This window comes from Lupinus angustifolius, chromosome LG10, assembly GCF_001865875.1.
Source record: "Lupinus angustifolius cultivar Tanjil chromosome LG10, LupAngTanjil_v1.0, whole genome shotgun sequence".
Classification (NCBI taxonomy): domain Eukaryota; kingdom Viridiplantae; phylum Streptophyta; class Magnoliopsida; order Fabales; family Fabaceae; genus Lupinus; species Lupinus angustifolius.
The window spans coordinates 11,682,051-11,706,176 of NC_032018.1; the positions used below are offsets into that span (position 1 = coordinate 11,682,051).

General features: G+C 32.9%; 2 protein-coding genes across 3 annotated transcripts; both read left to right on the forward strand.

Annotated features, from left to right (window-relative positions):
• LOC109358472 (4-alpha-glucanotransferase DPE2) lies at window positions 3,259-12,792 on the forward strand. 2 transcript variants are annotated; one of them, XM_019602713.1, is made up of 23 exons: window positions 3,259-3,502; window positions 3,859-4,257; window positions 5,228-5,345; window positions 5,475-5,533; window positions 5,680-5,807; window positions 5,964-6,090; window positions 6,184-6,380; window positions 6,821-6,899; window positions 6,992-7,030; window positions 8,071-8,190; window positions 8,400-8,501; window positions 8,679-8,762; window positions 8,860-9,102; window positions 9,203-9,328; window positions 9,450-9,524; window positions 9,659-9,730; window positions 10,351-10,470; window positions 10,641-10,738; window positions 10,916-11,075; window positions 11,173-11,271; window positions 11,723-11,920; window positions 12,186-12,279; window positions 12,390-12,792. In XM_019602713.1, exons 2-23 carry the CDS (start codon window positions 3,904-3,906, stop codon window positions 12,638-12,640), a joined length of 2,943 nt encoding a protein of 980 aa, XP_019458258.1. In that variant the 5' UTR covers window positions 3,259-3,502; window positions 3,859-3,903; the 3' UTR covers window positions 12,641-12,792. The 2 variants fall into 2 exon arrangements, with proteins under 2 accessions (XP_019458258.1, XP_019458259.1); XM_019602714.1 differs by having other exon boundaries at window positions 3,902-4,257.
• On the forward strand, window positions 17,624-21,200 carry LOC109357742 (phosphatidylinositol 4-kinase gamma 1-like). Its single transcript, XM_019601770.1, has 3 exons — window positions 17,624-17,858; window positions 18,754-18,872; window positions 19,441-21,200. Exon 3 carries the CDS (start codon window positions 19,533-19,535, stop codon window positions 20,874-20,876), a length of 1,344 nt encoding a protein of 447 aa, XP_019457315.1. The 5' UTR covers window positions 17,624-17,858; window positions 18,754-18,872; window positions 19,441-19,532; the 3' UTR covers window positions 20,877-21,200.

A 24,126-nucleotide genomic window follows, 5' to 3' on the forward strand; every position in this document is an offset into this window, starting at 1 on the left:
AGTTACTGATTTAGCTAGTCAATTTTCTAAAGAAACCTTCTTGTAATCTTTCAATTCATTCACATTTGATTCCTAATAATAAGAAAGTTCAGATTCATTCATCAAATTCTATTGAATCTCTACTCCTTATTCTTTGAAGCTTTCGAATTTTTGTTTGAAATTCCTAACTGTCACAACAACCTTATCATTCTCACACTTAAAATCCTAATATAGGCAATTCAAGAAAGTATTGCAATAACATGTACAACATTTCCCAATATTATATGAAGTAACTTTTTTTTAATTTTAATGAAACATGTGATATGTTCCCCTTATTTTCATTAGGTTAATTATAAAATGATTGCTTAGAGTTGTTAATTTCAATCCTCCAAACAATTGATTTAAACTAATATAAGAAAGATAATACAACAACCAAATCTTAATCCTATAAGGTGAAGTAGGTTAAATAGATCAAATACATCATAATGATATATTATAAAAACTATTTGTGAACACATAATTTTGTCTGACCTATTTTACATACTAAAAGTGAGAGAGAAACAAAACAAGAAGAGAAATAAGAAGGACAAAAATGGTAATTTTTGTCCAAAATAGACATTCTCCATTAACGTGTTATCTTATAAACTCAAGCTCATAATCGTCGATTGCATGGATCTAAATATCCTGTTAACTTATTTGTTTTTTTCTTCTTTTTAGACATTATTTTCTTTCATCTTCTTAATAGAAATAATCAGTATTTTATTTGTACATCATCATTCATGTATTTTGTAGTATTTGGGGTGATATTTTATCTTTTTACAAAGGTTTGTATGTTGGCACACACATTCCTTATATCTTGTATGAGAGATTATCTTAGGATATAAGCTTTATTTCCTATGTTGGTGTTAACCTTGTATCATATCTATTGAATGCAGTCTGATAACCTGGAAGTGCAGAATAAATTATGGATTCCAACTCAAAGACAAACATACCCCATTCAATATAAATAATGGAGATCATTCACATATGAAATATCTCACATTCTATTGATTAATTATCGACTCTATGACTTTCTCTCTACCTCTCTACCTCTCTAGCCTATATCTGTAACCTGCCCATGATGTGGGCATCAAAATTCCTTTTCAGGTATCCATACAAGGTGGGTTCTCAATATGGTTCAACATTATAGATACTCCAAGGCCAACTTCAACCTTATTTAACTTAGAATCTTAACTAACAAGTCATCCCATAGTCACACTTGAATGACAAATCTAGTGTGTAAAAAAGCTTCATACCAATATATTAAAATGAAATAAATGTTAACATTCTCAAGAAACTAAACTAATGCTATTACTTTCTACGAAGCAAGAGTAGAAATTATACTAATAGTTTTTTAAGGTAGAAATTAATGTTACAACTTACATACCAACAATCAACAAGCTACATAAAATTTGACTCCTTATTCTTTGAAGCTTTCGAATTTTTGTTTGAAATTCCTAACTGTCACAACAACCTTATCATTCTCACACTTAAAATCCTAATATAGGCAATTCAAGAAAGTATTGCAATAACATGTACAACATTTCCCAATATTATATGAAGTAACTTTTTTTTAATTTTAATGAAACATGTGATATGTTCCCCTTATTTTCATTAGGTTAATTATAAAATGATTGCTTAGAGTTGTTAATTTCAATCCTCCAAACAATTGATTTAAACTAATATAAGAAAGATAATACAACAACCAAATCTTAATCCTATAAGGTGAAGTAGGTTAAATAGATCAAATACATCATAATGATATATTATAAAAACTATTTGTGAACACATAATTTTGTCTGACCTATTTTACATACTAAAAGTGAGAGAGAAACAAAACAAGAAGAGAAATAAGAAGGACAAAAATGGTAATTTTTGTCCAAAATAGACATTCTCCATTAACGTGTTATCTTATAAACTCAAGCTCATAATCGTCGATTGCATGGATCTAAATATCCTGTTAACTTATTTGTTTTTTTCTTCTTTTTAGACATTATTTTCTTTCATCTTCTTAATAGAAATAATCAGTATTTTATTTGTACATCATCATTCATGTATTTTGTAGTATTTGGGGTGATATTTTATCTTTTTACAAAGGTTTGTATGTTGGCACACACATTCCTTATATCTTGTATGAGAGATTATCTTAGGATATAAGCTTTATTTCCTATGTTGGTGTTAACCTTGTATCATATCTATTGAATGCAGTCTGATAACCTGGAAGTGCAGAATAAATTATGGATTCCAACTCAAAGACAAACATACCCCATTCAATATAAATAATGGAGATCATTCACATATGAAATATCTCACATTCTATTGATTAATTATCGACTCTATGACTTTCTCTCTACCTCTCTACCTCTCTAGCCTATATCTGTAACCTGCCCATGATGTGGGCATCAAAATTCCTTTTCAGGTATCCATACAAGGTGGGTTCTCAATATGGTTCAACATTATAGATACTCCAAGGCCAACTTCAACCTTATTTAACTTAGAATCTTAACTAACAAGTCATCCCATAGTCACACTTGAATGACAAATCTAGTGTGTAAAAAAGCTTCATACCAATATATTAAAATGAAATAAATGTTAACATTCTCAAGAAACTAAACTAATGCTATTACTTTCTACGAAGCAAGAGTAGAAATTATACTAATAGTTTTTTAAGGTAGAAATTAATGTTACAACTTACATACCAACAATCAACAAGCTACATAAAATTTGATAAATAGCTTGGTCACTTAAATAACATAGGTAAGAGGTTGAATAATTGCTATAAATCTGGATTTTTTATTTATTGACAGAAACATCTAATAATCTCTATATTTGGAAAGAGATCGTGATTGTCCCTTAATGGAAAAAAAATAGAATATACTCATTCAAAAGAACACCTTATGTATCCACATGTCTGTAGTTGAGTTGGGACACGTATTCCTATAAAAAAACACTTTGTAGTTTATACATGGTTAATTATACGAATGAATGCATTTATTCCAAAAAAAATTATTACACATCTTAATTACTCATTCTATAAAAGTTTAATGATTCAAATTTTCTGACTAATTCAAATCACTTGAATAATTAAATTTTAATATAATGAATAAATAATATGTAGAGTAGTTTTTTAACATTTAGTAAGCGTTAAAGTTAGTGTATCTTTTCTATAAATTATAATTATTTATTTGTTTTCACCTTTCCCCATGTCAATTCATGAATCATGAGGAATCTGTAACTTCACCCCTTTTTGTCACATTCACGTGAAAGAAAAATATCACAATACTCTCTATCTCTCTATTCCCAATCAAATTTCCATAGCCAGAAACGTCACTCTTCTATAACCTGTCTTTTGCTCTCAAATTGCACTCTCAAAATATCTCTTCTTTCATTCTATGTAGCTCATAAAATACCCAACTCACATTTCCTTTGTTGCTTCTAACCAAAACAAACATTTTCAATATCATATCTTTTGTTTGAAGAAAAGGTAAATATATTATCTACCCATTTTTTATTCCTAGAAAAAGATGATCTTTGCTGAGTTTGTTTTAAGTTATTGAGATTTTACCTTTCTCTTAAATTCAGTTTTATTGAATTCTGGTCAGTGGCTATGTGGTGTTTGATTTTGAACCCAAAACCCATCTTTTGTTTGCTTATAGCTGAAGAGAATTGTTGGAACAGTTAGATACTTAGATCTGAGAGAAAATGTCACACATTGAAGCATTTCAATGAACAAAAATTGATTTTTCTTGCTTAATTGCTGAAATTTGTAACTTTGGTGCTTCAATATTTGGTGGATTTATCTGATATTTAATCTGAACTGATAATTGAACTTTTTTATAGCCATAAATTGAATATTTTTGCTCTGTGAAATCCATTTTGGAAGATATGGTGAGACCTGGATTGTTTTCTGGGAGCAAGCCCACAAATTCAGTGAAGATAAGCTTTCGGTTACCCTATTTTACTAAATGGGGTGAGAGCTTGTTGGTGTGTGGGTCTGTACCAGTGCTTGGTTCCTGGAATGTGAAGAAGGGTGTGTTGCTCAGTCCTTTTCATCAAGGGGATGAGCTCATCTGGGGTGGAAGCATTACAGTGCCTTCAGGGTTCCAATGCCAGTACACCTATTATGTTGTAGATGATAACCGAAATGTTCTGAGAGCCGAGATGGGGAGGAAGCGTGGATTGGTACTCCCCGAAGGCATTCAGAGTGACCAGGAGATTGAGTTCCGTGATCTTTGGCAGGTGGTTGGCTTTTATTCATTCTGCATGTCTCTTTGTCTGTCTTAAGTAATTCTTTTTAAGGTTGGTTTTTGTTGCTTCTGTGAAGACATGTCTTATTTAGCATACCCATTCGTAATATATTTAGATTTATTATTGCCAAAAGGATATTTTGCAATATCATACCCCTTTAGTATTGTACTTCATTTGGCAAATGAGAAACTGAGAACTATATTCATAGTGACATTTAACATGTTTACATCATATTAAGCAAATTATGCAGCTTCTAAACTCGCATAACTTTTATGGCTATTTTCACCTGGGTTCAATAGATTATATTTCTCAGTACAATTTGATTTTCACAAGTGTCCATCTAAAAGCAAAAATTCTCTATAAACGCACTCCATCCATGATCTTGTGCGAAAGTCACACTTTGTGTCGAGGTGACCACACAGACATATATATATATATATATATATATAGAGAGAGAGAGAGAGAGAGAAATGTAAAATAGAATCAGGTAATTAGCAACTAAAGAAATTCAGAATTTGATATAGCTGTTATTTGATCTGGTGCTTATTCTATCCGAGCTCTGTGGAATGTGTAGTTAGTGCATATCACTTCTTAAGGTGTATATTTTCTAGAAAATGATATGATGGCTACTTTAAGGCTAAAATAATTCAAATTACATGTTCTTTGTACTCTGCATATACCAGAAGATCATAATTTGTAAAACTTGTGTGGTAAATATTTGAGAAGGATATGATCTGTTAAGTTGCTTCACTGATCTGGAGTCTTATTTCTGGATCTTTCTGCTCAGAGTTTTGCAAAATAATTCAGTTGATCAAGTCTCCAGTTTCCTTGTTTCCACAATATTAATTCAACAAATTTTAACCAATTCCTGATATAATTCAACAAAGTTTAGTTAAGATAGAAGTATTAATTTTTTAAAACATCTTCTCAAGATTATTCCTTTTCTTATAACCAATTCCAGACTGGCTCAGATGCTATCCCTTTCACAAGTGCTTTCAAAGATGTCATTTTTCGGCAAAGCTGGGATTCGAGCAAGGAAGCAACCATAGGAGTCAACCACATTAAATTAGTGCCAGAAGGTAATTTTTGACAAATTTCATATTTACTTTTTTAAATATTTTTTCTGGACTTGTTTGCTGTAGATTGTGTATAAAGTGTCAATTTAATACCTTGCTGATAACTCATGCATTTTGACTTATGATGACCAGCGGAATCCATCGTCGTCCAATTCAAAGTTTCCTGCCCAAATATTGAGAAAGACACATCAGTGAGACTTTTATCCCTAAATGGCTAATGTGTATCCACATGGATTGTGAATTCATTAAACAAAGTTTGTTTTCATATATTTGAAGGATTTGTAATTAAAAGGTTACCACACTTACTGTTAACTAACAACCTCTTGAAATTTTGCAGATATATGTGATCGGTAGCAATACAAAGTTGGGGAATTGGAAGGTTGAAAATGGACTTAAACTCAGCTATTCTGGCGAATCTGTATGGCATGGTGAATGTCTGCTGCAAAGGAACGAATTTCCAATAAAATATCCTTTATGGACTTTTCATGTTGGATAAAATTATGGTTTTATAAAGAGTAAATTTCACATGGTACTTCTATAAAAAGAATACACTAAAATTTCATGTATTGCCACCGATACTCTCATCATACCTTACATTTTTTTCCTTAACAATAATTCCACATATAGATATGGCAAATATGGCAAGGCTGGGAACTTTTCTATAGAGAACGGTCCAAATCGAGAAGTCACTACTAACTCCTCAAGGAATGAGGCAAATTATATTTTTCTTTCGGATGGCATGCTGCGGGTAGCTTCTGAAACTACATTATGGGTGACTAAGTAGTGATCGTCCTTATCTGGATTTTTATTGTTCTAATTAGTTGTTGGCTTGCTTGGCTAGGAAACACCTTGGCGTGGTGCCGGCGTAGCCGTCCCCATGTTTTCTGTTAGGTCAGAATCTGATCTAGGAGTTGGAGAGTTTCTCGACCTTAAGTTACTAGTTGACTGGGCTGTTGCTTCTGGTTTTCATTTAGTCCAGCTTTTACCAATAAATGATACATCTGTGCATCAGATGTGGTGGGATTCTTATCCATACAGGTATAACAACAAGTCCTTCAAATCATAGCAGACATTAGATAAATCATAAACATATGAATGCCTTTTATTTATCATTATATCCGTAATATGGAAAGAGTAGTTTATACTCTGTATTAACTGAACTATTGGAGACTCGGGCAAAAAAGCAAAAACGAAACCTAAGAGGTAGGAAATTGAATTTTCCAAAATTTGCTTAAAGTTACTCACATGCTCTCAGCCTCATCTTTGATATACTTCTAACTTTGGGGTGGCATGTATTTGATTTCCGAAGTTTGTTTTATTCTTTCTAATTTAAAGCCATATCAAACTCTGTATGTAGATAAGATATAAACAGCATGCAGTATATCAAACTGTGTCTGATATTAGTTGTTGTTTCAAACAATTCATACACTAAATGTTAGAGACTCAAAGTTGCGATCTAACATATGCTTGCATTTCAGTTCACTCTCGGTATTTGCATTGCATCCATTGTACCTGAGAGTACAGGCACTTTCAGAGAAGATACCAGAGGAGATCAAGGTAATGATTAGGAATTTTATTCTCTATTCAATAGTATTGGTAGTAACTTTGAAATGGTGATATTTTAAATGCTTTGTTTTTCCTTGAAACAGCAAGAGATTGAGAAGGCAAAACAGCAATTGGATGGGAAGGTAATGTTATCAAATGTGTATGTATATCTTGACATCATAATGAAAGGTTATCGGATTTATATATATCTGCATCGTCAAAATAAATCCTGTGGCAAAGTGTTACAAACCGAAGAGTTTTGGAGTTTTTAGAAATCGGGGTGAACTAGAGCATGTACTAATTGATTGAATCTGAATAGAAAAAGAGAAAGAACTCCTTCCAAGGGTTTCTCCTTTTAGAACTGACCTAATGTTTCGTTCCTGCAAACTAACAATTCTCAATACCCTTTTTCTTTCCTTTCCCCCGATTTAAACTAATTAATCTAATTGATCTCTCTAACTAATTTAACTGTTTCTATTTGCTTTGTCTTCCATGTATCCTTCCTTTCTTTACTCCCTTTTATTTTTCCGTACATACCCTTCTAGGTCCTATTACAAAGTCTAAAGAGTTTGTTTTTTGGACATTCCTAATATCACTTTTTAAGTTAAACATCATGTTCTGGTTATACACCTCTTCATCAAATTGTACTTTGCATATTATAAAGGGAAGATGCTGCTAAGGTAAGAAAGATTCTTTTTCAGTTACTCCTAATATTACTGTTGTAAATTAAAAATCATGTTCTGGTTGTAAACCTCTACATCAAATTCTACCTTACATATTATAAAGGGGAAGTGCTGCTATGGTTGGAAATATCGATGATGGATTGTTCTCGATGTTCATTGTTACTGTAGTCTACTCACATTTCATTCCATTAAAAAATTTAATAACTGTTTGCATTGAAAATTTAATTGTCAAAATTAATTGACTGGAGTAGTTGTTAGGTTCTTTTCCAGATTTTACATAAGAGGAATCCAAAACAGTACCATTTCAACTTCCAAACACTTGTGATGTTGCACTTTTTACTATTATCTGTATAACATAACTGAGTACTTTTGAAATTAAGACGACTGTTTTATGTTGGCTATATTTTATTATGTTCTTGGTGCATTCAACATTTTTATATGCCAACCTTTTACTGGATAACAATTTCCTTAGGGTTGATTAATTTCTTTTGTCTTCACAGGATGTTGATTATGAAGCAACACTGACTACTAAACTATCAATTGCGAAGAAAATTTTCACTCGAGAGAAAGATTTGATACTTTATTCGAGTTCCTTTAAGGAGTTCTTTTCTGAGAATGAGGTCTTACTACTGCATATTATTACTGCTTAACATGTTGGCAACATGCCTTTTGTCAATCTCATCTTTGTGTTTATTCTTACACTAACCCTTCTTTATAGCAAATTTTATATGGTTAATTATTTCTTATATTTTCATTCATTTAAGATTCGTCTTCAAAGAAAAGTAAAAAAATTACTACACTGACCCAGCTTTGTTCTTGATGGTAATAGGGTTGGTTGAAACCCTATGCTGCCTTCTGCTTCTTGAGGGATTTTTTTGGAACGTCAGATCGCACTCAATGGGGTAATTTTGCTCATTATTCGGAAATTAAGGTATATGTCGTTATTTTTTTAATTATTATCTGTTTAAAGGTGGTCACTTTTAGACTTTAGGAAATCATTCCTGATGAGTTTTTCGGTGGCATTTTATATGCAACCGGTTGCAACATAAAATAGTAGTGCATTAAGTCCTTTCCCTTGTATCCTGCAACATTTTCTATTGCTCTACAGCTAGAGAAACTTGTCTCAAAGGAAAGCCTGCATTATGAGATAATCAGCTTTCACTACTATGTTCAATACCATCTACATTTACAAGTAAGTTAAATTGATCCCTATCCTGTACGTTCTTCGTGGAAGTGAGAATCACTTAATAACGAGAATCTTATCATCTGCTTTCGTCTTTTTTTGATAGTTATCCGAAGCTGCAGAATATGCAAGAAAGAAAGGAGTGATACTAAAGGGAGATCTTCCTATTGGAGTTGACAGAAACAGTGTAGATACCTGGGTTTATCCAAATTTGTTCCGGATGAACACTTCTACTGGGGCACCTCCAGATTATTTTGATAAAAATGGCCAGAATTGGGGCTTTCCTACTTATAATTGGGAAGAAATGTCAAAAGATAACTATGCTTGGTGGCGAGCTCGATTGACACAGGTTTTGGTTTTTAATTTTTTGTTCTGTCATTAACTGGACGATAATCTATGCAAACTTATGCATAGAGGCTGAAGATTAATTTTCTTTATATCCATGACAGATGGCAAAATATTTTACAGCTTACAGGATTGACCACATATTGGGATTCTTCCGAATTTGGGAGCTCCCAGATCATGCCGCGACAGGTCTAGTTGGAAAATTCCGACCATCAATTCCTCTAAGTCAGGTATCCTCATGTTCTTTTAAATTGAAGGGGTACTCACTATAGCGAATTTCTCTAACTAGCAAAATAAACTATTTCTTTTCTTCTTTTAGTCAATTTTATAATCTAGTTATATCAAATGTAGGAAGAACTTGAAAGAGAGGGGATATGGGACTTCAATCGTCTGAGTCGCCCATATATTAGGAAGGAACTCTTACAGGTTGGTAGTCTACCTTTTAGGCTATAACTGAATTTGCATTATATGTGAATGATCTACTTTCAGGCTGCTATCTGGTTTTTTATAATGTCTTATAAATGTTCTTCTAGGGCTAAGTTAAAGTACATTGTTTTCAGGAAAAATTCGGAGCTGCTTGGACATTTGTTGCAACAAATTTTCTGAATGAATATGATAAGAACTGTTACGAGGTGATCATCATTTTCTGTGTAATTTTCTTTAAATATGGTCCGGTTCCTGTATGCTTATATAGCATACCTTGAATTTTGGTCGCAAGGGAACAAGTTTTTAGAATGTGTATGAGAAGAACTACGTTGAGGTGACCATCCTTGTTTTAGTTAATAAATCTTTCATAACCAAATCCTGTAGGCTTATCTAGCATATCTTTAGTTTTGGTAAAAAATCTAACTTTGCTTAATTTGGTAAATATGTTTAGTCAATTCCCAATGTCACCACCCTGAAGTTTAGAGATTTTACCATGTGTATGTATGGTGTGAAAATATAAAATGTCCTTTATGTGATTAAATTTATTGTTATTTTTGTTCTGATAATGTACATGAGTGGCACCTATAGAGGAAATGAATCCTGCCAAAGATAATTTGGATATGTGAGTCTAATCCTCCTTGGCAAAAATATCAGGAAGGATTTGGACCTCAATGGCCTATCGGGAGTTTGGTGTATCATAGAACAATGACATTGTTTGATCTATGTAGCCGAACCCCAATTGATTTCTGTCTTGAGTATTATGAATAATCTTTCAGTGTTGAAGTGTCATTCTAAAAAAATATTAATTTTCCTTAAATAATTCCAGTTCAAGGAGGATAGCAACACCGAGAAAAAAATTGCTTCCAAGCTGAAAACTTCTGCAGAAAGTTCCCTGTTGTTGGAGAGTGAAGACGAACTTCGGCGTAACCTGTTCCATCTTTCACAGGTAGCATTATCAAATTACTTCCTTGCTCATGTTCCTGTTCTCTATCCCCACTTCTTGTTCAAATATATTTTGAAATATATATGAAAATATATTTTGAATCTTTTTTCTTGTTATCTGTGTATTCTTGGTGTTAGAAGTCCTACATTATGTTCTATTCAATTGGCTTGCAGAATGTAGTTCTAATCCGAGATCCAGAGGATCCAAGAAAGTTCTATCCTCGTTTCAACCTTGAAGATACCACATCTTTCCAGGATTTGGATGATCATAGGTAGTTATCACAGTGTGTGTGTGTAAATCCATGGAAGATTTTTCCAACTATTATGCTGCTTTTTAAGGATTTTGGCTCTGAAAACTGTTGTTCTGTATCTTGTGCAAAGATTCTTCACATTCTTCTTCTTTGAGTTATCATCTAACAATAGCTCTTATTACTCATCATGTAACACAGCAAGAATGTTCTCAAAAGGTTGTACTACGACTATTATTTCCATCGTCAAGAAAATCTTTGGAGGCAAAATGCATTGAAGACCTTACCCGTCCTTTTAAATTCATCAGACATGCTGGCCTGTGGGGAAGATCTCGGCCTCATTCCTTCATGTGTCCATCCCGTATGTCCATTATGTACCCCTTAGCCTCGCCCTGGCACTGTAATTTATTCTACAGATATTGAAACTTGAAAGGACTAATTTAAATTTGTTAATGTAGGTTATGCAAGAACTGGGATTAGTTGGGTTGCGCATTCAACGCATGCCTAATGAAGCTGGTCAGGAATTTGGTATTCCTTCTCAATACAGCTATATGACGGTAAGGTTTCTAGGCGATATCGCTTGTCTTTATTTTATTCTGGTGCCTTCGGCTGAACTAATGAAAACATGTTGGCTTTTTCTATTCTTGTTAAAGAGGCTTTATGGATTAAAAAAATTTAAAAGCATCTAACTGATGATAATTCTTCCAAAAACAAATCTGTCTAAATGGTTAGAATCCTTAACTCAAGCCTTGTCCGGTTGTTTTTTTTGTCTATTCTATGTATTATTAAGAAAAGTCTTTGTTTTATGCTGTAAAGAGTTGAAAGTTACTGGTCTTGGGTGGTGCTTTTAGTTACTTGGTTCGAAAGGGCATCATATTGGACTTTTAAAGATTCTTTGTTGTATTATGCCAAATCCAAGTTCAGCTTTATCGAGAAAAAGTCAGTTTTTGAAATTAAAGGACATTTGTAAGAATGCTATTTCATTGAATGAGTTATGGCTATGCGCAGGTATGTGCCCCATCATGTCATGATTGTTCCACCATGCGTGCTTGGTGGGAAGAGGACGAAGAAAGAAGACGACGGTTTTTCAAGAATGTGGTGGAATCTGATGCATTGCCACCTGATCAATGTGTTCCAGAAGTTGCACATTTTATTATAAGGCAACATGTTGAAGCTCCATCGATGTGGGCAATTTTCCCTCTTCAGGTATTCCTATAGATATGTTATTACAACACCTGCTTGAAAGCGGATGAAAACTATTCAATTCAAATGGTGTGTTACTTCTTATGATTGGTCAGCTGAAAACTATTCGATTCAAATATTTAATAACATTTTTTTGACTCATCATAACAAGTGATCGCGAGACGGCAGATTTTGTCACACTTAAAAGAACACGATTGTCTTTGCAGGACTTTTTCCATTTTGGTTATTTCTCTGCAAATGAAAACCATGCTCATTATCTTATGGACAGGACTTGATGGCATTAAAAGAAGAATATACAACACGCCCTGCAGCGGAGGAGACAATCAATGACCCGACGAATCCGAAGCACTATTGGAGATATCGTATGTTAACTTTTTCTTAAAACTAACTCTTTGTAACAATCTACAATTACCGAAACTGCTGCTGTTTTGGAAACCAATCATGATTCAATTGTGCTTTGGACTTTTGTCAGGTGTACATGTAACTCTGGAAACACTGAACAAGGATAACGAGCTCAAAAACATCATCAAAGATCTTGTCGGTCAGAGTGGCCGATCAGTTCCTTCGGAAAAGTCTGAAGTAGAAGCGAGCCTAGTGTCCGTATTGTCAACAGCCGGAGCTGTGTTTGAGACGCTGCAGTTAGCCGGTGCTGGGGAAAAGATCCGCCTTGCTTCGGAATCAAATGGAGTTCCAGGAAAGGATGCTTTAGCTGCTGTCAGCTGATGTTGTCCTCTTAACGTTTTCCTTATATAATATATATTTAAAATAATTTCAGTCAAGGCATAAGTGCTTGTGAGATGTTGTAGCTGTTATAAGACTGGTAATTATATTTTCAAAGAGTTCTAGTAAATAAATCACGAGCACTTTGAGATATATTTTATTTTCTGGGAATTTAAGTCTAAATATTTTTTAATTTTTTACATCAATTTCTTATGGGTCTAGAATAATTTTATAGTTTGATTATCCTAGGTTGAATTCTTATTTTAATTCTAATTGATAATGTAGTATAACAAAACGACCACTATAACACCTTGGATTTAATATGTGTATACAGACAGTGTAAGTGTTTTGTATAATGTTAGTAAATCATCATCATTCATATGTTAATCATCATTGACTTTCGAACAAAAACAATACAAATTAATGGTGGATGGTGTTTTGATAATTTAAAATTTATTACACTAACAGTGAATAGATTTTAACCTCTAACAAGTAGAGTATCAAATGTTTAATAATGAGAAAAAATGTATAACCGATAATATAAAATTTTTATGTTATATTAGTCTATCATTCTCACCATTCATTTTCAATCATTATTGACTATTCAGAAAAAGTAATAATACAAATAAATGGTGGATGATATAGTAAATGTGTATAAACTTTTATATTGACAATGTATAGATATTAGACTCATAATTAATAACAACTAATTTGGAAAGGAATAAAAGTAAGATTGAATGTATTTCATGGGAGTGAGATTACTTGAGTAGTAAGCAAAGAAAAAAATTTGGTGGCCCGTTAGCTAGGGACCCTATATAGAGAGCACTTGCAATATTATCCGTTAACTTAGACTATGTGACATTAAAAATCATCAACTTGTCTCTATATTTGTGCAACATTAATCAATTTGGTTTTTGAGCTGAAGATAAAAAATGTATATACTAATTATTTAAGAGCTTTATACAATATTATTTTATTATTTACTATTTATTAATTCTTCAAAAAATAATATATATAAATGATGAATAATACATTGGTCATGTGTAAATCTTTACATTAACAATGTATAGCTTATACTAATACACTAACATTTTTTTAACTTTAGAGATATGATAATATCATTCCTGTAAACAAAATTAATATTGTACACTAATTCAGTAATGATTGTAGAGGTTTCTAATTCAGGAGAGAATTGTAAAACTAAGTTGCATTACTTGTCCGACCCGTCTATTGTTACTCATTCATCATATTTGTATGTATATTTATTCAATTATATACAAATTAATGTCACATTTTTGGTTGAAAATATAATTGACTCTCTTATTTTTTCCATCATGTATACATGATTAATAATATATATACATATATCATTTTATATGTCAAATTACATATTCATAATAATAAATAATATTGAGAAAACTTTATCTAAAATGACTATGCATTATATTTAATCAGGTCTAGGGTCAGGTTCGAATTTAAACACTAACCAGATTGATATTTAGGATCGGTTAATTTCGGGTCTAGAACCTGATCCGGGTTCAAAAACATGGTCCAAACAACATTTAGAGTCGGGTAAGGAACAAACTCTTATCTGTCTCAACCCGATCCATGCTCACCCATACGATTTACTTAGCATTGTATGGACTTGTCTAGATGAAGCCTAAGTATGGGATATGGTGTGAAGTTTTTTTTTATTGAATTTTTGTGTGGAGAGTATGATGTTTTCCTATAGGTTTGGTCTTATTTAAATTTGAGTACTCCGGTTAAAGTTGCTTACCAACTTGACACACCCTTAGTGTGTGAAGATGTCGAACTTTTTTGATTCATCTTTTTCTCATGCCTTACTTGATTAATGTGAAATTGAATAAAAGGTGGCTTAAAAACAATAAAATGAAAACTTTAACAAATCATTTACAATTATGAAATGCACTTAAGTTGAGGACGTTTTTCCAATTAAAGAAAAACAACTTATTTATCATTTTAATTAAAAAAATATTGGGGTCTTACAAAATCTCATTTTTATAAAGTAATTTCATTTTATCTTATTAATCTATGTATAGCGACTTAATAATGGTTGATCAAAGTGGGATTAAGTTGTATTCCTAAAGAAACCTCACGTGTTGTTTTACCATTTCAATGAATACCTAAACCCAGTCATAAGCCTCATTAAAAAGGTAAATATTATTTAGGTAGTGGAAAGCAAACATAAAACTTTAATATCTATCCTATAGATCAATGATGCAAAAATGTTAATACTATGTCGTTACTCAGAAGTAACACAATGTATCACCTAAATATAATGTCAAAAGAGCAAGGGTTTCTGCATCACCATATGGATGTATGAAAAATAAGCAAAGGTTTTCGTACTTGCATGAAAGAGTGCGGGTAAATAAGCTAGTTCACTAATATAGAATTCTAATAGGAATATGGAATATAGGCGCACTTATAATGATTAGGAAGATGATCAATTTTACGTGCCTACAAGAAACTAAGTGTGGTGACGAAAAGGTAATGAATTAGTTACTTTAAGTTTTAAGTTATGGTAAGCTCTAGAGAAGAAAGATGTTAGAATAACCTACATTTAAACAATCAAGAATATGCATGATGAGACCAAGACAAGCGTGAGAACAAAAGATGAGGTCTCATAAGATTTTTCTATTGTCATAGGACTATACCAAAGACCAACATTGAGCTCCTACTTGTTTATATTGATTTTGGATGACTTATTAAGCATATTTAAGAATCGGTGCCATAATGCATGATTTTTTTGCGAATGATATTGTCTTAGTGAGAGATTCGAGAGAGAAATTAAATGAGAAACTATAAATGTGAAAACAAGCTTATAAGCACATGCCTTTCATATAAGTCAAAATATATGAAGTATAAGTTTAGCAAGAGACATACAAAACCTTCTATATAGGTAAAAATTGAGCTCATACTATACTACAAGTTACTAAATTTAGGTATCTTAAGTCAATCATACAAGACAAAGAAGAAATTGATGAAAATGCAAGCCATAAGATTCAAGTGGGCTGGATGAAATGACGAAATGCTTCAAGTGTGACATGAGATAAAAATGTCATACTCAACTTAAGGGGAAGTTTTACCACATGAATATAAGACATGCAATGTTATATGAGACTCATGTTTGGCGGTAAAATATCAGAGATGAGAATATCGTGTTGGATGAATGAACATACTAGGCAATATAAGATTGTAAATAAATGAATTAGAGAGAAAATTGGAGTAGCTCTGATGATAGAATCACGACTTAAGTGGATCATACACATGTGGAGAAAACTTATATAAACCTCGACAAAGAGAGTAGACCAATAGGGATGGCAACGGGCACGGGCGGGCACGGGTAGTAGCTACCCGCTACCCGTTTCGAAATAGGGGAGCAATACCCGTACCCGCCCATACCCGTACGGGTACCCGCTGCGGGTTTTTTGCGGGTATTTTTGTGTACCCGCAGGTAAAACGGGTACCCGCGGGTTTTCTATATTTTAATCGAATTTCTAATTTCCTATTTTTATTATATTTTAAATGAGATGAAATTTAATTATTTTTGTGTATTTTGAATGAATAGTTGGCAAAAATGCTAAATCTAATGAAATTTTCTGTTTTGGTGGTTTGCAATTCTCATTTACTTAACAAAAAACATATATTTTTCTTTGTAAGACATGTGTGTTTTTACACATGAAATAATATTTGTAGTGTATTTCAACACCAAATTAAAAAGATGTAAACAATGTAAAAAGATGTAAACAAAGTAAAAGGAAAAGATGTAAACAAAGTAAAAGGAAAATATGTACATAGTGTAATGAAGGTTATGATAGTATATTTTTTATTTTAATTAAAAATAATATAGTAATCATATACATAACGGGTACCCGCGGGTACGGGTACCATAATACCCATACCCACCCGTATGTACTACGGGTATTTTTAAATACCCGTTTTTAAAACCCGCGGGTACCCGTTTGTGACACGTACCCGTGCCCGTACGGATTTTACCCGCGGGTACCGGTTTTTTTGCCATCCCTATAGACCAAATAAAGGTTTGTCTAATTCCTAGAGGAAGATAGAAACAAAAAATTCCATAAGCAAAACAGTTCGGAAAGGTTTACAAATCAACTCTTTGTCAAAAAACATAATTTATGACAAAGCATCATAACATCGTTCAATTCATATATCCAACAGATTAGAGATTGATATTTATTTAATGAATACCTACTCCTACCGAAATTACAGAAGCCATTATTTATGAATTAATGCATATATAATAATTATATTAATGTTAATTTTTTTTATTATTCCAATGACAAATAACTAATTATTTTATAGCTAAATTCATAACAAATAATAAAAATGGTCTCACAAGTGAGCTCACTTAATTTTTTTGGATGGGGGCAGTGATGGTTTAGGCTTAGGCCCTACCCGGGCCAATGCAGAAAAAGAAATGTGAATACAAAGTGATTTTTCATCTTAAAAGTGATTCCATTTTTGTTATCTTTTTTCATACTCTGAAAATAAACAATTCCAATTTTTCATATATAAATGTATAGCTAGACAATATTTCAACTAATTTACCAACAAGATATTAATTTAATAGTGTAAGATTTAGATCTTAAAATAACTAAAATGTCAAGTGTTTGATTCTTGAAAATTGACATTGATTGAGAGGGACAACTAAGTACTCTCAAATTAATTAATTTTTTATTTAAAAGATGAAAAAATACAATAGTACAAAAATATATATATAAGTTTCAATGCAACGAATCAAAGATCAAAAGCACCTGTGTGGTATGGAAAACTTCTAAACATATACACACTAATAAAATTATAAAATGGAAATACAGCTTGCTATGTAAGAATTTGACCACACCCTATTTTTTTCATAACACGTGTCACATTTGGGTAGTGCTACACAATATTTTACTATAACTATTTGAGAATGAAAATAAGCCAAATGTTGATGTTGCAGTGAATGAGTAAAAATAGTAATAATGTGAGAGAAGGAAGGAAAGAATGAATGAATGAAGATAAGAGAAGGAAATGGTGAAAAGGGTGAAGGGTTTGTGGTTAGAGGCTAAGGGATATTAACAAATATTGGAGTGGGAGTGGGAGTGGAGTTTTATTTCGATAGTACTCCTTTGTCTTTGATTCTCTCGCGCTCCCGTTGCTTCTTGTTTCCCTGAATACCTTACCAGTGTTCAGGGTATATGCTCTTTCTCTTTTTTTGTTTGGTGATATAATGAGACAACAATGATCTACTATTTAGAATATGTCCGACACCAATAAATATATGTTAATTTAAAAAATTAAGTATTCATTATTTTTTTGTCTGTCATTGTTTCAATATCATTGGTTTGAGATGACAGATTCTTGTTCAAAATGAGAAAGGAAATTAATGGAACAAGTTTTATCATGGAGGGTGGTGTTTGACAACGTGATGTGAAAAACAAGAATAATGATTCTCCCAGTACCGGAGAGGGAAGTGTTCTTGACGATCCTCTCTTATACTGGAGTGGAGAATTCTTGTTTTTGTTTTTCAAGTCATAACATGTCATTTTTACTTTGTGTTTGATAACATTTCTCTTTCTGGGGCTGCCATGCATGTCAAAGTTTCATGCCAATAGTCAATGAAAATAATGTTTGTTTTACTCTAAATCCTAATCATCTAGTATTCACTCATTGTTAATGTAATAATTTTTGATCAATTGTTATAAAGTAGATGCCAAAAAAAGGAAATGGATGCTGAAAAGTTGTGTGGGAAAATATGAATTATTAATGATTCTGATATATCCATTTAAAGTTTGTTTGTGACATAACAATGTGTGTTGAAGGTTTCCTATTTTGTTCATGGGTTAAAATATGAGGTGAAAAAGAAAAATTATGATATACCCTAAATATGGATTCAACTCTAGTTTAGTGTTAATATTAGGTTTAAATTTTGGTTTATAACTATACTATTCTATGAAAAATGTGGAAGTTCATTTGCTCAGAGCAAGGGATAAATCTTTTTTCTCTGTATTTCATTCTATAACTAGATATAAGACTGTTCATTTTATTTAAACTTTTTGTTTGCATTTTCTGGTTTTGGAAATTTGCAGGTTATAAGGGATTCAAGAAAAAAATGTGCAGAAGTTAGCCTGCTTTTTCAGTTAATTTGTTATCCAAAATTTCAGCGATGAGCCCAACACTTGAATTTTACCCTTAAAGCCAATACTCGGTAAGAATCTTGGATGCATTTTAATAGATTTGTTAGTTGGCTTCACCAATTATTCATTTAATGATATTGTATGATAAAAAGGGAAAAACATTATGTACAAGAAAATGGAAAACATGAACCAGGTGAAAGGTTACCTTTGAGAGAAGTTTGACCCTGACTCTGATATCATATTAAGATTCCATCTTAGAACCAATTGGTAATGAGAGGAATAAGAGGAGTAGCTCAATATGCATTTAAGCCATTCCCGAGATAATAAGGTAGACGATCTGAGATTTATTTCCTAACAAGATTACCATATGCAAATGTCAACTAGGCCATGTGTATTTTACAACTTGTTCATATACATAGTCCCCTTGTTTTAGAAATGATCAATTTCTTTGCAACTGAACTTGTAAAATTTAGACAAAAAAAGTGTTCAAGTATGAAGATCCTCTGAGCCATGAGTGTCTCATAATATGACCCATTTATGAGTCTTTGATCCATTAGTATCTTACTGCTGCCATTTATTGATGACTTGATTCTACACCATGAGAGGTTTAATTCTTATGCTTGTTTCGAACTCTTGCAGATGTCATCGCCTATAGGAAACTAACTTTCAGGGGATTTGGTGAAAAAGAATTGCCCTTGCAATTGGAATGCCCTGCTGCCATTCTCATCTGAATGAGATTGTTTAAAATGGCTGTAGCCATTGATCAACATCATGGATTTAAGCCGTTTAGCCGATCCCAGAGATGCAAACTCCAATCCTTTGGTCACCTTGATCACAACATTCTAGGACTCCCCCATACTAGCTTTTCCTACTCCTTTGAACAAGCATTCAAAGCTGACAACATTCACCGAAGTTTCTCTACTCCATGCCTATCTCTAACTACATTAGCTGGTGAAGACCTTAGTAGTTCTAATCCAAGGATTGAGATAGTTAGTGGCAGTGGAGCCCCAGTTCATGCTCTAGTTGTTGAAGTTGCAATAGCTATGGCCTCCGGTGTTCATCCAAAGCCACTTCCAAGTGGTCTCGGTGGCGCCTATGTTTTTTGTAACAACAGTGGTAACATTGCTGTAGCAAAGCCAGTAGATGAAGAACCATTAGCCTTGAATAATCCAAAAGGCTTAGGGGGTCAAAAGCTTGGGCAACCTGGCTTGAAAAGTTCGATTAGGATCGGTGAAACCGGATTTCGCGAATTAGCAGCTTATCTACTTGACCACGGAGGCTTTGCTGGTGTGCCTCCTACTGCTCTAGTGAAATTTTGTCATACTGCTTTCTTTTCTGCTGATGCAATTGCAGCCAAAGCCTCTCATGTGCCTAAACTCGCTTCGCTTCAACGTTTCATCGGTCATGGTTTCGATGCAGGGGAGTTAGGCCCTTCTTTCTTTTCAGTTGCTTCAGTCCACCAGATTGGTATTTTGGACATTAGGCTTCTAAATCTCGATAGACATGCAGGGAATATGCTTGTGATGAAGCATAACCACAATAGTTATGTTGCTGGAGTTACCGCTGACCTTGTTCCAATTGACCATGGTTTTTGTCTACCCGAGCGGCTTGATGATCCATATTTTGAGTGGCTGCATTGGCCACAAGCCTCCACCCCTTTCTCCGAGTCTGAAATAGAGTACGTTTCCAAACTCGATCCTTTCAAAGATGCAGATGTTCTAAGAACTAAGGTTCCTTTGTTGAGTGAGTCCTCTATAAGGGTTCTTGTTGTTTGCACCATTTTCTTGAAGAATGCTGTTTCTGTTGGCCTTTTTCTTGCTGATATAGGTCAAATGATGACTAGGGAATTTTGTGGTGGTGAAGAAATACCAAGTGAACTTGAAACTATTTGTTCACAAGTTATGGCTAGCATCCCTATTATTTCTAATGATGAGAATAATAACAAAGGAAAATTTGGTTGTGAAATTAGTGGCATTTCTTTTGGAGACCTTAGCCAAGACCACTGGGAATTATTTTTGGAGAATTTTAACAAACTTTTGGTTGGAGTTTTTGAGGATAAAAAGTACAGGAATTGAAGCAAAATATAGAACATCATGGAAGTTGATGAATGTTAATAATAGGTAACCAAAGCCAAAAAAGAACCACTGTGGCTTGTAATTTGTACATTAATGGATAAAGATTATTAGTATAGGTTGTAGATACAAAGCTAAAGTTCCATTTAACAAGAATGGAATAGGGATTGGTGAGTTTCTAGTGCCATCCATTCCATTCTGTGACTTTATTTTTTCCCCTTCTATTTCCCCTTGTCAAAATAGAGTTGTATATAATATCTAAGTGGGTTAATATCCATGATTATCTAAACTTTTTAATTTATTTATTGTGATTCAAACTTAAATAAGAATTATATTTATTGACTATGTTAATTCTTTCCATTATACTGGTTTACATTGAATACCGTACATAGAATAGTGGCCAGAAGAGTCGTAACATAAAGGAAGAAGAACTATATCCAATATTTCACATTCATTCTCATTGTACTTTTAAATTGCAATGGATACAACATTGCAGTTTTAAGAGTTAACTGCAACCACATTATTCAACATTTTTACTCAACTGCAAATAAAAATAATATTATAATTATAACTACAATTTAAAACACTATCTTTTTATGTTGATTTCGCTTATGTATCACCGGCTTTAGCTCCTTTTTATTGTCATATACTTTTACATCTTCTCTCAAGAGAGCCGTATCTCATTACACGGATTAGTTGGTACTGTTTAAACCTCATTGTGCAATTTCCTTATAATTATTGCAACTATATCATGTGGTGACTCAACAGGAAGTCAACAATTCATCAAGATGTGAAACCAAGTGTACCCATACTAGTTGAGTTTAAGAATTAATAGAACTATGAGAAGTTGTCAGAAGATTAAGATGGGAAGCTAGGTTTATATTTAGAGATAATGGTATGAGTTAGGTTTTTAGTGTGGTGATGGAGGATGGGTCTGGCAATAAATCTTCTTGAAGCGGTCTGAACTGAGCTTGGACCCGCTGAGAGAAGTATGTAGTGCAAAGTTTCAAGTTAGTATATGAATAATGTGAGAAATTAGAGAGAAAACAAATGAGAATTCAAGATAGAGAATAGAGATACTTCCTTATCGGGCGAGTCTCCTATTTATAGTAGAATGATGCATGAAATATTCTATGGCTATGGCTGACCGTTTGGGCTTGTCGGTCTATCTTGGACAAGCAGGGGCTGCTTTTACCCATGTCAGGCGTGCCTACAAGGCCGTACTCTGTAGATAGTTGACTTATAGCCTGCAGTATGTTCAATAGCCATATTCTAGGTATGTCCTTGTCGTACATCATGAAGTTAGGTGAGATTTGTAGGTGACATTGACATGTAGTAGATGTCTGCATTGCAGACGGCGTGGCAGGTGGGTGGCAGAGATGTGGTCTCGACAATGGCCATTAAGGCTATGTCCGATCAACTGTGTGTTGTCTGGCTCGTTGGATCACATCATGAGGTCTTGTGAAATGTCTGGTCTTTGGTCGGTAATGAGAGGCTTAGCCCGACCAAGACATGGATAATTTAACCAGGATGGAAAACGTTATATGATAGAATATTGCCGCGCCACGATTTTCGGCTGCACCACTTTGTTAGAGTCGTCATTACATTTGATAGCTAAAATATAGACACCCTACCCGCCTGCCTTAGGTGGTACCCTTCATTAAATTATATGACTTTATTATATTTTTATATTTATTTAGTTATTTAATTAATTATTAAAAGAAAAAAATTTATTTAATTTTATTATTGTGCGTGACAAGATGGACATTGGTCCTACGTATCCCTCTTTTAGATAGTGAATCAATGCTACGTAGTTATTTAGTAAAAAAATGTTTGTTAGTTGAATATTTTAATTAAGGACAGCAACAATGTAGCATGACTGTCTGAAGGATGAGTTGAGAGGAAAGAGGTCCACAAGGCGACCTTCCCTCCATACTTTATGTGGTTGGCAAATTTTATTAATGAAAATATTTATTTTTTGGGTATTCCTAAAAAGTGTTTTAATTAATTATTAATTTAATTGAAAATGATATTTTTTTATTGATTTTGGGAATTAATCGAGTGAAAGGAAGTGACATAGCGTGACCTTTCGCAGATAAGTTGAGAAGAAAGAAGCCTACAAGGTGATCGTCTCTCCATCTTTGATTAATTTCTAAAATTATTTCATTATAATGAGTTTCATGTAGTTTTATTAATAATCTTTTTTATAATGGACATAATCTAATTACTTTTATTATTGAAACTTTTTAATTATTTACAGAAAATAAAAGATTAGTTAATCACTAAAAAATCATAAAAATGTTTGTTAATTATTAGTTATATTAAAGAGATTTTCATCATTTTGTTATTAGTTAAGAAAAAGTCTGTTATTTAATTGTTAAAAAGGATCATTCTGTTATTAGTTATTTATTCCATATAAAAAAATTATTTATTTCTTTTTATTTTTGTGATGGAATCTCTGTTTGATATTAAAAATTATATTTTTATTTATTAAATGATGTTGATTTTATAACATGTAAATAGAAACATAATGCAAAAAGAGAAGAAAAATAAAACCGGGTGAGAGCAATGATCTAGTGAAAACAAACGCAGATGTGAAAAGCCACGTGTCTGCTCCTTAATGGCTTGAAAATGATGCAGTGTTGACTAGGACACGTGTCGCTGTGAGACTGGTTGAAAGAAAGGATGCACCAAGCCAGTTGTAGGCACGCTTGCAGGGAATAATGCACCAGAAAAAGGAGGATAGATCCACTGTAATTGAGTGCAGTGTAACTAGGACGTGTTTCACCTTGTGATTGGATAGAGTGGAGTCAACGTGATGACATGAAAAAATATGCAGAATCCATGGTTCTGGATTGCTGTCAAAACGAATGCGTAGAGCTAAAAGTGCTCTCATCCATACTGGATCTCTAAGCTTTGCACTTTCTCTCTCCCTACGTGTTTTCTCAAACAAAATGCATTCTCATAGTGTGTTTTAGTGTTTTCAATGTATTTACTGTGTAGTTTTTTTGTTTAACCTAAACTCCATTTATAATAATAATTAAACCAACCTAATTGCTAAAATTAAGATATTTGATCTCTCAACCTGATTACTTAAGGCAAGGAGACTAACCAACTAATTTGACCACCTAATCATCTCTTTACTTTTTAAATTCAAATGAGGTTTCTTAAAGGAATATACTTAACATTTTCATTTAATTACCTTAATAAATCCAAAAATAATTTTCAAAAATTGACAAAAATAATTTTATTC